The sequence below is a fragment of the Mobula hypostoma genome, chromosome 6, assembly GCF_963921235.1.
Source record: "Mobula hypostoma chromosome 6, sMobHyp1.1, whole genome shotgun sequence".
NCBI classification, from domain to species: Eukaryota; Metazoa; Chordata; class Chondrichthyes; order Myliobatiformes; family Myliobatidae; genus Mobula; species Mobula hypostoma.
The window spans coordinates 137,759,016-137,773,896 of NC_086102.1; the positions used below are offsets into that span (position 1 = coordinate 137,759,016).

The 14,881-nt window shown below is 42.4% G+C and overlaps 1 protein-coding gene across 2 annotated transcripts in view; it reads left to right on the forward strand.

The window, feature by feature from the left end:
- vps8 (VPS8 subunit of CORVET complex) overlaps positions 1 to 14,881 on the forward strand; it is a 682,661-nt gene that overhangs the window by 267,898 nt on the left and 399,882 nt on the right. For both annotated transcript variants that reach the window (XM_063051804.1, XM_063051802.1), the window contains one exon: positions 3,741 to 3,844. In XM_063051804.1, the coding sequence (XP_062907874.1) occupies positions 3,741 to 3,844 (104 nt within the window). The remainder of the gene's footprint in view (positions 1 to 3,740; positions 3,845 to 14,881) is intronic.

A 14,881-nucleotide genomic window follows, 5' to 3' on the forward strand; every position in this document is an offset into this window, starting at 1 on the left:
GCTCGGTAGAAGACAAGCTGTGTTGTGTTCAACTGCAGACTGCTGCAACATTCATGGACTCAGGGACTTGAGCTATAATTTTTGTGTGACTATTTTTTATGTGCTTATTACCTTATGTGTGCTTGTCAACTTATGTGTGTCATGTGTGCCTTGTGCTGTGTATGATTGTTGGTACTGTATTTTTCACCTTATCTCTGGAGTAACGTTATTTCTTTTGGTTGTATACATGTATATTCATGTATGTTGAATACCAGTTAAACTTGAACATTAAATTTTATTCATGGCACTTTTCTTTGACCACATATCTTCTGCTGAACTGGTACTGTTACCACAAACATTCTCCATACAGTTAATTTGTGTATCTGAACTCCGAATTCTTTAATGAATAGCATGTTGCACAGGATGATTGAAAACCAATAAGGGAAGAGAGGTCAGGGTAGGAGACTATCCTTTAATTGCTGTCACATCCCAGTAGTCCATGTTGTGGCTGACACTTTTAACTTAATAAAGCCATTTTGAGATATTTTAGGACTAAAGGTGACAGTCTTTTTATGGATCCAATCTTAATCCAGAATGAGAATGGAATTTATGGGATTTACTTTAAAATAAGTTGTGTATACTAGGTTTTTGACATGGTTAGAGTTTTGTGTACGTAAGGCTTTTTAAATAAAAATAAATCTCAATGCTAGAGGCGAAGCAGAGAGTTGATGGCAAGGACAGAAGGCAAGGAGGAGTACTGTGGGAGTTCTGTAGGAGGGAGCAGATAAGATGTGCTTTTGGAGTAGATTTTGGTTGTTCCAGTGATGATTTTGACAGTAGAGATTTTATCAGTCAGTAGCCAGATGTCAAAAAACCTACATTCATTCTCTGTTAGTATATTGACATTTGATTTAATTTTAGCACCAAGGTTATTAGCTTCAGTTTGCTTTTTGATCTTTCTGACAGTGTTGCTTTTGCATGAAAACAAATCTGAGCTTCAATTCTTTGGAGCATAATTAATAAGGAGCAGCAGGACATGGAGTGAAGTGTTGCTGTCTATGGCAGTTTTTTGACTCACGTTTCCATGGTTTCAAGCATTGGAAGTGGGAGCAGAAGAGCACCCTCAGCCTCTTGAGCCTACTCTGCCATTTAGTAAAATTGTGACTGACTCGATCACAACCTCAGCTATTTTCCTGCTGCCCATGGTAATCTTTCATCTGTTGCTCATCAATATGTATCAACTTCTGTGTTAAAAATATTCAGATATTCTGTGTCCTCCATCCTTTGAGGAGGAGAATTTCAGAGATTCATGACCCTTCAAGAGAAAATATTTTGTGTCATCTCTATCAGAAACAGTTGATTCCTTATTTTAGAACAGTTATCCCTTTGCTTTAGATTCTTCTGCAAAAATAAACATCCTCTACACATCCTCTGTCAAAGTTCCTCAGGATCATATATGTTTCAATGAAGGCACTTCTTGCTCTACTAAACTCCAATGAATATAAACCTAGCCTGTCCAATTTTTCTTGTTAATACAAATCATTATTCCCTGGAGTGGTCCTGTTAATCTTCCCTGATTTGCTTTCAAAGCATTAATGTCCTCCCTTAAAGAGGATATCACTGCTTCACATCATACTCCAAACATGATCTCACCAACGCCCAATGCAAAATGTACCATTTATTTGAAAAGTTATACTTCTATAATATTGTCTCTGCATTTATGTCAAATTGCTGATTGACCATATTGTGATTTAGATTCATTTACAAAACTGAATAGTTGGCATAGACTCAAAGTCTGCAAACTACTGTCATATATTATTCACCTCAATATTATCACCAAAATATGTACACTTTTCATTTCTAATTTGATTCAGTTCTTAGCAAAAATCTGTTAATTATCTAAATGCCTACTATTCTTGATTTTTTTCTTTGTTGGGAAAGTCTTGTAATCAGGTTCAGAAGAGTTACTGTATATCTGCATAAATCTCAATTTTCAGGCTTTTTATGGCAGAAACAGAATGGTAGAATCTCCATATTACAATGAATGTATTACCACCCTGTTCCTGTCATTGAAGCAATGATGATCTTTCCCTTGGCATCACCTAACATGAATGATCCACTCTCTAAGAAGGGAGGAAGGCAAAAAAAAAAGGGAAATTATAGTCCAGTTGGCCTAACCTCAGTGGTTGGGAAGGTGTTGGAGTCTATTATTAAAGGTGAGGTTTCGAGGTACTTGTAGACTAAAGATAAAATAAGTCAAAGTCAACATGGTTTCTATTGAAGTGAAATCTTCCCTGACAAATCTGTTAGAATTCTTCAAGAGAGTAGCAAGCAGGGTGGACAAAGGAGAGGCTGTGGATGTCATTTACTTGGAGTTTCAGAAGGCATTTGATAAGGTGCCACACATAAGGCTGCTTAACAAGATAAAATCCTATGGCGTTACAGGGAAGATACTGGCATGGATAGCGGAATGGCTGACAGGCAGGAGGTAGCGAGTGGGAATAAAAGGGGCCTTTTCTGGTTGGCTGCCGAAGACTAGTGGTGTTCCTCAGGGGTCAGTATTTAGACCACTGCTTTTCACATTGTTTGTCAGTGATTTAGATATTGGAATTGATTGGTTTGTAGCAAATTTTGCGGATGATACGAAGATAGGTGGGAGGGGTAGGTAATGCTGAGGAAGCAATGCGGTTGCAGCAGGACTTAGATAAATTTGGAAGAACTGGTAAAACGTGGAAGATGGAATACAATGTTGAGAAATGTATGATGATGCATCTTGATAAAAGCAACAATAGTGCGGAGTATTATCTAAATGGGGAGAAGGTTCAAACATCAGAGGTGCAGAGGGACTTAGGAGTCCATATGCAAAACTCCCAGAAGGTTAATTTACAGGTTAAGTCTGTTGTAAAGAAGGCAGATGCAATGTGGGTACTTATTTCAAGAGGAATAGAATATAAAAGCAAGGAGATAATGCTGAGCCTTTATAAGACACTAGTCAGGCTGCACTTAGAGAATTCTTAACAGTTTTGGATTCCATATCTCAGAAAAGATGTGTTGTCATTGGAGAGAGTCCAGAGGAGGTTCATGAGCATGATTCTAGGAATGAAGGGGTTAACATATTAGGAGCGTTTGGCAGCTTTGGGCCTATACTCACTGGAATTTAAAGGAATGCGAGTAGATCGCAATGAAACCTACTGAATGTTGAAAGGACTAGATAGGGTGGATGTGGAGAGGATGTTTCCTATGGTGGGGGTATCCAGATCAAGAGGGCACAGCCTCCAAATTAAGTGGTGAGGCTTTAGAACAGAGGTAAGGAGGAATTTTTTTTTAGCCAGAGTAGTAAATCTGTGGAATGTTCTGCCACAGACTGTGGTGGAGGCCAAGTCCATGTGTATTTTTAAGGTAGAAGTTGATCCTTTCCTGATCAGTCAGGGCATCAAAGGATATGGCGAGAAGGCAGGTATTTGGGGTTGAGTGGAATCCAGGATCAGTCCTGATGGAATGGTGGAGCAGACTCAGAGGGCTGAATGGCTTAATTCTGCTCCTATGTCTTATGGTCTTATTGTCATTTGGCCTAGCACTTCTCGTTGCTGGCATCCTGATCTCACTTCAGACATGCTTTCTTTCTGTGCTATCTTCTCCCATCCTCCTGGCAGCTTCCACCAGATCTATTTTGCAGAAATGGTGGACATTTTTTTTGCATTACTCTGTAATATTGTCACACAAATTCCCCATTGTATTTATGTACCTTTACTTGCCTATAGGGGAGAAAAATGAAGATATAGTGCAGGCTGCAGAATCCACACTGGAGGAGACAATTGCACTGTGTCAACGCAATTCACACAGCCTGAACCAACAGCAGCGAGAGGTGAGTCTTGGCATTTTGCACCGAAGTGCTAAATATTTTTACTTGTGTCATATTTTAGGTCTGAAGTTCTTAATTGTTTTGTGGTTTTTATGCTGAAAGATAGCAATATTCATGAGATTTACATTTCATATATAGTGAAGAGGTTTAGTTGCATATTAAATGTTGTATGCTTGGAAAATTATCTCAAATTCCATCACTGTTGTACCCTTCTTCATTAAAAACTTTAGTCAGCCAAGAGTAATTTTCTCATTTGTGGAGTATTCCTCTGTCAGTGGTCACAACAGTGACAATAGGGGTATTAGAGATAAAGGGAATTAACTAGTAGCAACAAAGGCTTTTGTTTTTGCAGGATTGAGATTATTGGGTAGTTTGGTAGGTGTTTTTCTACTTTGATCAGACATTGCAACTAGCCACATATGATTTGAAATTATTCAAAACACTGTTATAAAACTAACCAGATAAAAAGCATGAGAAATCCTTTTGGAGCTTAGAATTGTGAAGCAGACACCCAGTGAACTTTTTGAAATAAACTCAACTAAATTGAGGGTAAACAAAACGAATTAAGAAGTGCACAAACAGGATGGACAAGCATATTTAAGGAGTCAGGCATCAGAATACACATGCATAAAATAATATGATTTGTCTTTGTTGTATTTTCCATATTTCTTAAAAGTTTTGTGCAATTGTCCAAGCAATGCTTTTCATGATAGAAGCAAAACAATCCAGTGCAAATTCTGCATGAAGTTCAGAAAGGATGATTTGGAGATTAACTTCAGACTATGACACTTGATAACTTGTGTTGGAGAGACTTTGGCTCGGGAAAGGAAGTGATGCAGCTCGTAAAGTTTTACATTTTATCTGTAGATTAGCTTCAGCATTATGTCGATTGCACAGCCTTGTGTAGCAGTCATGAGATGCAGGTAGATTTCTTTGGTTGCCAGACGAGGAGATAACAAAGAAAATGCCAGAGAACTCAGTGAAGCAGCATCTGTGGAAAGAGAAAGCAGTTAAAGTTTTGGTCCAGCCTTTCTGCTTTTGTTTCAGATTTCAGCTTCTGCTGTACAAACTTAGGAGTGATGCTTCTCCTTTTTTCTCAATGAATGAAGGGTTTTGTAAGGCCATGGAAGGCTGCTCCCTAAGTGACGCTTTGAATTAGCATCCAGTGAAGATCATGTCCACTGTGCCTTTAAATAGACAAAATCCACATGGTGAATTGTGGGACAACTCTTCAGAGATACTTTTCATTGTGGAGAACTTTCTGTCATTCAGGAGACCTTCTGACAGTTTGTTCCTGTTTTTGAACATGGTTAAGACTATGGCAACTCTGAGATACCAGGGTACATGCTTCTCAACCCAGATGTGTAAAATTGCATTGTGAATTTGTGACTGAAGTTCTTCACTGCCAAGTCTTAGAACTTCAACTGAAATATTGTTTGCCTTAATATGCAGCTTCTCAATAAAAGTATCAAAACTGAAATATTAGAATCCTCATGGACAGCCCCAAAACATGACAGAACTGAATGCCACTGCTCTATCACTACCCTGAGTGTGACAAATTGTGTAGTTGGTGGAAAATACAAAGATAGATACACCTTTTTCTGGAGGAGAAAACTGAAAAAGGAATGCTTTTCATACAGTGGATTCCTCATCCATTGATGATTCAGTCTGATGTCTTTGTGACTCTTCTGTAGGATAAGTGATACCACATGACCTTCAATTCGCTGCAGCCAGAGGCTTTTTGCTGCATGTTCCCCAACCTCTGATGCTGTAAATAAGGAGGACTTCTCCAAACTTCAGTCTGCTGACCTACATCCCAGAGGGAGGCAAACTGAATCTCTTGGGTAATGTCAATGCCAGTGTTAAAATCCTCCTGCAAGACATGACTGGGAAGGAGGAGAAAGGGAAAGCTACTCTTAGCAGAATTGTCCTCCTAATCAAATGCTTGGAGCACAGACATTTCCCTGCAGACAACATTTTGTCAGGGAAACCAATATAAATTCTCATGGCAACACTATAGATTCAGACACTGGCATCTGATGGATTATGTATTTTCTTTTCCTGCATCATGCCTGACATGACTGTTGGATTGGTCATTGCCTATTCTATTCTGTTATCTTCATCACCCTGGCTTCAAAATATTGGACTCAGCAAAAACACTGCATCAACGAAATCAATGTTGAAGGTTAATAAGGATCCCATTCAGATAATTTGCACTAACAGCAGCTCACAGACAATCAGACAGCTTCCAACAACAGGAGTTACATAAGTTATGTAGTATTCTGACTGCTATTTGCTGTCTTTACAGATGCAAAGTAAGGTGAATTTGTGTTTTATCTACCAGAAAGTGTCAAATCTCCCAGAAGGTTGATTCGCAGGTTGAGTCTGTGGGAAAGAAGACAAATGCAATGTTGGCATTTATTTCAAGGGAAACAGAATATAAAAGCAAGGAGATAATGCTGAGGCTTTATAAGGCACTAGTCAGGTTGCACTTGGAGTATTCTCAACAGTTTTGGGCTCCTTATATCAGAAAGGATGTGTTGTCATTGGATTGAGTCCAGAGGAGGTTCACGAGGATGATTCTGGGAATGAAAGGTTTACCATATGAAGAGTATTTGCTGGCTTTGGTCCTCAGTTCACTGGAATTTAGAATAATGGATGGGGATCTCGTTGAAACTTCCCGAAGTGGAGAGGATGTTTCCTGTAGTGGGAGTATGCAGAACTAGAGGGCACAGCCTCAAAACTGAGGTGCGACCTTTTAGATTGGAAGTAAGAAGGAATTTTTTAGCCAAAGAGTGGTGAAACAGTGGAATGCTCTGCCACAGACTGCAGTGGGGGCCAAGTCGGTGGGTATATTCAAAGCAGAAGTTGATAGATTCCTGATTGGTCAGGGCATCAAGGATATGGTGAAAAGGCAGGTGTATGGAGTTGAATGGGATCCGGGATCAGCCATGATTAAATGGTGGAGTAGACTCGATGTGCTGAATGGCCTAATTCTGCTCCTATATCTTATGGTCTAAAGCCCCACAAATCTAGTTTGATGAGAATGAGTAAGAGATCCAGAAGCCGGTTACCACAAAGGCAAGGCATTCCCAGATTGGGAACACAACACACCTGAAGGGGAAGGAAGGAAGCAGTTCTGCAGTCTCCTAAAGACCAAAGTCAAACAGAAATTTTGTAAGAACAGGTAGTGGATGGAAAACAACAGGTGGTCCTGCAGTTCGCTGGTTCTTCAGCCTAAACATCCCAGAGCCTACCCCACTGAGAGACAAGAATGGAGGAAACTTTAATAGTGACAGGGGTTTAAGTGGCAAATAGTGGAAGGAACACTTCAAAGAACCACACAGTCTGACTCATAGTGCCATTGATTCCATTCTACAGCAAGCTATTTGCTTCATTGTTACCACTATCCAAGACTATAAGTGTTGATGGGTTGTACTAAGCATGGAGTTCAGTCATATACAAAGAATGCTGGATTCGCTCAAACATCTTTGGGGTCAAGGACAACTGCTCCAAGAAAATCATTCAGTGCATTTTGTTTGTTTTTTTTTAAAGACAGCTGGCTATCTCTATCATTTAAAACCATGTCCTATAATGTATGAGTGGACAGTATGACCAAGTTGTTTGGATCCTTGTTTCTAGGCTTCTGTGTTAAAGTGAATACAGCAGAGAGATTGACAGATCCCAAGATCATTTATGACAACAGCCATTTGCATCTGCTATTCAGTATTCAGTTTTCGAGTTGAGAGAATTTTGTGCGCGAGTGTCAATGTGAACCATCGTCTCAACAATGTATGGAATTTGCACAGCCCTTCACTTTGTGTGTCCACATTATATACAAGTCATTCCCAATCTGTGGCTGAGTTCCACTTCATGAACTGTTCACAACTCAAACAGTTTATAAGTTAGAAATACAGATAAGGACTTTGTTTCGAGGTGGCAGAGGATGCCTACAGTTACAGCCAGCAAGTCTGGTTTCCTTTATGTTTGTTTGTATATGTGTGCTGTACGTAAGTCAAGTGTTTGTACATAGAACATAGAATAGTACAGCATAGTACAGGCCTTTCGGCCCACAATGTTGTGCCAATCCTCAAACCCTGCCTCCCATATAACCCCCCCACCTTAAATTCCTCCATATACCATATTTGTAAGCTGGGATGTAACTGTATTAAAAAAAGCATTATTCCTCTCCTAGTTCAAAGGGACCTACATAAAATACATTTAGTGGAACATCATAATGAAGTCAGAATAGAAAAAAGCTGTCAGTGGTAAGGAAAGATAGGAATTAGGTCATTTCAAGAATGCCTTTAATAATCAGTGTAAAGAATATGATATTATCTCATGACCAATTCTATTTGGATAGTTAGTCCCCAAAGTAAGAGATAGCCCTCTGCCACTAATAAATTATGTTGTTAAGCTGCATAATTAGTGGAGGTATTAGTTTTTTTTTAAAGTACAATATATTTACCTACAAGCATTCTCCCCATCAGATGTGACATTTTTGCTGTGCTAGAAATACTTCCCTCTAACAACTAACTTTTCTGAACATTCTATTTATTTGGAAGTGAGTCCAACATTTTTTTATCCTTATTAATGTCTGCAATAGAAAATTAAATCAGCTGTGCACTTTTGAAAAGCATAAAATTTTCACTGCCGAATAGTCCTTTGTACAGCGTAGGCAGTACCTTAGGACGCAATGAGCAGAACTGAAATATACAGCAGCCGAATTTAGCATACTGATAGATTAAGAAAAAAAATAGGAAGTAAGTCACATTTTGAAAATGAGTTTTTTCTTTGGCCACTGTGAAGTGGTGCTATGTGTAATAACACAGTGCTTTTCTCAACAATGATTCCATAAATCTTTCGAAAGTAACTTTAAGTCTATGGAGATGAAAGTGTTAATTAAAGTGTGCAGACCTTTATTGTTTTTTTTGTCTTTGAGATCTGGTTCTTTCAGATCATAAAGCAGGTATGTTATGTAGGACTAGATGTTAATATCCCTTATTTGCACTCCTGAGACATGCTGTCTAGACTCTGTGGGGTGGCCAAGTGAGTGGAGGCATCTTTTGGGTTATCAAGTGAGCGCCCTCTTTCCTCAGTGTTTCACTGATAGGCCCACGACACCTCCGGAGGGTTCAGCAGTGAATCCCGGCGTCCCGGGCTCACCCTCTAGATGCCTTTCACTCACTTGGGGGTCCAGATGGAATCTTTTCTCTTCATCCGGAGCCACTGACTACCCTTTTCAGCAGCTCTGGAGAGGTGTTTGACTGCTTGTCGGTGTGTCTTCCCTCGCACTCCCAACTCGCGGAGTAGCCTTGATGTTGATGTGGCTACAAATCCTCTGCAGCCTACTTCAACCGGTCGGACCCTTGCTCTCCAGCTACGTTGTTGCGCATCGGCTGCAAGCACAGCGTACCTCAGCTTCTTGTGCTCGTAGACCTCCTCCGCCGCATCCTCCTGGGGCACTGTAAGCTCAGCGTACCTCAGCTTCTTGTGCTCGTAGGCCTCCTCCGCTGCATCCTCCTGGGGCACTGTAAGCTCAGCGTACCTCAGCTCCTTGTGCTCGTAGGCCTCCTCCACTGCATCCCCCCAGGGCACTGTAAGCGCCTCCTCCGCTGCATCCTCCCAGGCACTGTAAGCTCGATGATGCAAACGAGATGGAGTGAGGCCAACCATAGCACAAGGTCTGGTCTGAGGTTGGTTTCCGCGATTTCAGTTGGGAAGCAGAGCCTCTGGCCTAAGTCTGCCACCATCTTCCAATCACGTGCCCCTTGACCGTCACCTTCCTGGACAAACGCCATTAACGGCCAGCGGGATGAAGGGGGAGGGGGAGCGTTGATGCTCATCTGCCGACTTTCCAGAATTGCTGCAAGACGCCGTAGCACCTGGTTGTGCCGCCAGGTGTATCGGCCTTGAGTAAGGCTGGTCTTGCAGCCCACCAAAATATGTTTTAGTGTTCCTGAAGTCGGGCAGAGGGGGCATGTGGGGTCCTCTCCATACCACTGACTGAGATTCATGGGAGACGGCAAGACATCGTACGCAGCCCTGATGGTGAAGCTCGCTCTGAATGACCCCATCTCCCACAGCTCTTTCTAGGAGATCTTTCTTTTCTCCACTCCCTCCCATCTCATCCATTGCCCTTGCCTTGCCTGAGCAACGGCCTTTGTGCACATTGCCGCCTCCTCCTGCCGGCGTATCTCCTGCATCACGGGCCTGCGTCTCTGAGACGGAGCAGCCTTGTTCCAGGCTGGTGTACTGTCCCCAAGGCCAAGACCGCTCCTCCCTTGCTGCACTCGGCCCACGATGTCCCTGTGCTTGAGAGCCGCCTTTGCTTGCTTGGTTGCTTCTGATGGAGTCCATTTCCTCCCAGTATCCAGGACGTGGGAAGCTTGTGCTACAAATGGATCACTCGCCTCTGTTAACATCATCTCCCGTCTCACTCTGGCGCACTTGTACTCCTCTGAAAGACTGGAAATGGGTAGCTCTAGGACTCCTTTGCTGTAGAACCCTTTGCTACTGAGGCACCTGGGAGGACCAACCCTCTTCCTTACGTATGAGCTGATCAGTCTCTCCAGCTTTTCCACTTTCGAGATTGGAACTTCATACAGGGTTAGTGGCTACATGAGGCGTGGAAGGAGCCCAAACTGCATACACCAGAGCTTCATCTTGCCAGGGAGAGTGGTTCTGTCGATGCTCTCGAGGCCACTGAAGGCATCCTTCCTGAGCTGATCTACCTGCTCTGTGTCTTTGAGGGATGCATTATACCTCCGACCTAGGCTCGTCACAGGCTTCTCGAAGACTGTTGGAATCGTCTCGTCGCCCATGTAGAAGTGTTGGTCTACCAGCTTCTTCTTGACAATAGAGATGCTTCTGGACTTGCTCGGCTTGATCTTCAGCCGAACCTGCTCGATGTTTTGTTAAAGCTTTCTCAACAGGCGTACAGTACAATCCTTGGTCATGATGAGTGTTGTGAGATTGTCCATGTATGCTCTGATAGTGGCAGCCTCAAGCCAAGTCTTATGCGCTATCCTTCAACCAGCCATCGAGATGCTCTAATGATCAAGTACACGGCCATGGTGAAGGCTAGCGGGGAGATGGTACAACCGGCCATGATTCCCACTTCCAGATATTGCCACACTGTGGTGTAATCTGCTGTTGTCAAATATAGCTGCGTGTCCTGGAAGTAGGCCTTAACGAGGCTTGTGAGGACCACTGGGACCCTGAAGAAGTCGAAAGCAGTCCAGAGGAGGTTATGAGGGACTGAGCAGAAGGCATTGGTGAGGTCCAGGAACACCATGTGAATATCAGTTCCCACCTTCTTGGCGACCTGGATCTGATGCCAGATGGTACAAGCATGTCCCAGACAGCCAGAGAGGCCAGAGATCCCTGCTTTCTGGATTGATGTATCAATCAGATGGTTTCTTTGCAAATATCTTCTAACATAATTGTATAAGGGCTAAGAGTGTTGTAAAAGCGAGCCTGAAGGCTTTGTGTGTCAATGCAAGGAGCATTCGTAACAAGGTGGATGAACTAAAAGTGCAGATTATTATTAATGAATATGATATAGTTGGGATCACGGAGACATGGCTCCAGGGTGACCAAGGATGGGAGCTCAACATTCAGGGATATTCAATATTCAGGAGGGATAGACATGAAAGAAAAGGAGGTGGGGTAGCATTGCTGGTTAGAGAGGAGATTAACGCAATAGAAAGGAAGGACATTAGCTGGGAGGATGTGGAATCGATATGGGTAGAGCTGCATAACACTAAGGGGCAGAAAACGCTGGTGGGAGTTATGTACAGGCCACCTAACAGTAGTAGTGAGGTTGGGGATGGTATTAAACAGGAAATTAGAAATGCGTGCAATAAAGGAACAGCAGTTATAATGAGTGACTTCAATCTACATATAGATTGGGTAAACCAAATTGGTAAGGGTGCTGAGGAAGAGGATTTCTTGGAATGTATGCGGGATGGTGTTTTGGACCAACATGTTGAGGAACCAACTAGAGAGCAGGCTATTCTAGACTGGGTATTGAGCAATGAGGAAGGGTTAATTAGCAATCTTGTCGTGACCATAATATGGTGGAATTCTTCATTAAGATGGAGAGTGACATAGTTAATTCAGAAACAAAGGTTCTGAACTTAAAGAAGGATAACTTTGAAGGTATGAGACGTGAATTAGCTAAGATAGACTGGCAAATGACACTTAAGGGTTGATGGTGGATATGCAATGGCAAGCATTTAAAGATCGCATGGATGAACTACAACAATTGTTCATCCCAGTTTGGCAAAAGAATAAATCAGTGAAGGTAGTGCACCCATAGCTGACAAGAGAAATTAGGGATAGTATCAATTCCAAAGAAGAAGCATACAAATTAGCCAGAAAAAAGTGGCTCACCTGAGGACTGGGAGAAATTCAGAGTCCAGCAGAAGAGGAAAAAGGGCTTAATTAGGAAAGGGAAAAGAGATTATGAGAGAAAACTGGCAGGGAACATAAAAACTGACTGTAAAAGCTTTTATAGATATGTGAAAAGAAAAAGATTGGTTAAGACAAATGTAGGTCCCCTCAGACAGAAACAGGTGAATTGATTATGGGGAGCAAGGACATGGCAGACCAATTGAATAACTACTTTGGTTCTGTCTTCACTAAGGAGGACATAAATAATCTTCCAGAAATAGTAGGGGACAGAAGGTCCAGTGAGATGGAGGAACTGAGCGAAATACATGTTAGTAGGGAAGTGGTGTTAGGTAAATTGAAGGGATTAAAGGCAGATAAATCCCCAGGGCCAGATGGTCTGCATCCCAGAGTGCTTAAGGAAGTAGCCCAAGAAATAGTGGATGCATTAGTGATAATTTTTCAAAACTCTTTAGATTCTGGACTAGTTCCTGAGGATTGGAGGGTGGCTAATGTAACCCCACTTTTTAAAAAAGGAGGGAGAGAGAAACTATGGAATTATAGACCGGTTAGCCTAACATCGGTGGTAGGAAAAATGCTAGAGTCATTTATCAAAGATATGATAACAGCTCATTTGGAAAGCGATGAAATCATCGGACAAAGTCAGCATGAATTTGTGAAAGGAAAATCATGTCTGACGAATCTCACAGAATTTTTTGAGGATGTAACTAGTAGAGTGAATAAGGGAGAACCAGTGGATGTGGTATATTTGGATTTTCAAAAGGCTTTTGACAAGGTCCCACACAGGAGATTAGTGTGCAAACTTAAAGCACACGGTATTGGGGGTATGGTATTGATATGGATAGAGAATTGGTTGGCAGACAGGAAGCAAAGAGTGGGAATAAACAGGACCTTTTCAGAATGGCAGGCAGTGACTAGTGGGGTACCACAAGGCTCAGTGCTGGGACCCCAGTTGTTTACAATATATATTAATGACTTGGATGAGGGAATTAAATGCAGCATCTCCAAGTTTGCGGATGACAGGAAGCTGGGTGGCAGTGTTAGCTGTGAGGAGGATGCTGAGAGGATGCAGGGTGACTTGGATAGGTTAGGTGAGTGGGCAAATTCATGGCAGATGTAATTTAATGTGGATAAATGTGAGGTTATCCACTTTGGTGGCAAAAACAGGAAAACAGATTATTATTTGAATGGTGGCCTATTAGGAAAAGGGGAGGTGCAACGAGACCTGGGTATCATTGTACACCAGTCATTGAACGTGGGCATGCAGGTGCAGCAGGCGGTGAAAAAGGCGAATGGTATGCTGGCATTTATAGCAAGAGGATTCGAGTACAGGAGCAGGGAGGTACTACTGCAGTTGTACAGGGCCTTGGTGTGACCACACCTGGAGTATTGTGTGCATTTTTGGTCCTCTAATCTGAGGAAACACATCCTTGCCATAGAGGGAGTACAAAGAAGGTTCACCAGATCGATTCCTGGGATGGCAGGACTTTCATATGATGAAAGACTGGATCGACTAGGCTTATATTTGTTGGTATTTAGAAGATTGAGGGGGGATCTTATAGAAACGTATAAAATCCTAAAGGGATTGGACAGGCTAGATGCAGGAAGATTGTTCCCGATGTTGGGGAAGTCCAGAACGAGGGGTCACAGTTTGAGGATAAAGGGGAAGCCTTTTAGGACAGAGATTAGGAAAAACTTCTTCACACAGACGGTGGTGAATCTGTGGAATTCTCTGCCACAGGAAACAGTTGAGGCCAGTTCATTGGCTATATTTAAGAGGGAGTTAGATATGGCCCTTGTGGCTAAAGGGATCTGCGGGTATGGAGGGAAGGCTGGTACAGGGTTCTGAGTTGGATGATCAGCCATGATCATACTGAATCATGTGACTAGTGGGGTACTGCAAGGCTCAGTGCTGGGACCCCAGTTGTTTACAATATATATTAATGACTTGGATGAGGGAATTAAATGCAGCATCTCCAAGTTTGCAGATGACACGAAGCTGGGTGGCAGTGTTAGCAGTGAGGAGGATGCTAAGAGGATGCAGGGTGACTTGGATAGGTTATGTGAGTGGGCAAATTCATGGCAGATGCAATTTAATGTGGATAAATGTGAAGTTATCCACTTTGGTGGCAAAAATAGGAAAACAGATTATTATCTGAATGGTGGCCGATTAGGAAAAGGGGAGGTGCAACGAGACCTGGGTGTCATTATACACCAGTCATTGAAAGTGGGCATGCAGGTACAGCAGGCGGTGAAAAAGGCGAATGGTATGCTGGCATTTATAGCGAGAGGATTCAAGTACAGGAGCAGGGAGGTACTACTGCAGTTGTACAAGACCTTGGTGAGACCACACCTGGAGTATTGTGTGCAGTTTTGGTCCCCTAATCTGAGGAAAGACATCTTTGCCATAGAGGGAGTACAAAGAAGGTTCACCAGATTGATTCCTGGGATGGCAGGACTTTCATATGAAGAAAGACTGGATGAACTGGGCTTGTACTTGTTGGAATTTAGAAGATTGAGGGGGGATCTGATTGAAACGTATAAGATCCTAAAGAGATTGGACAGGCTAGATGCAGGAAGATTGTTCCCGATGTTGGGGAAGTCCAGAACGAGGGGTCACAGTTT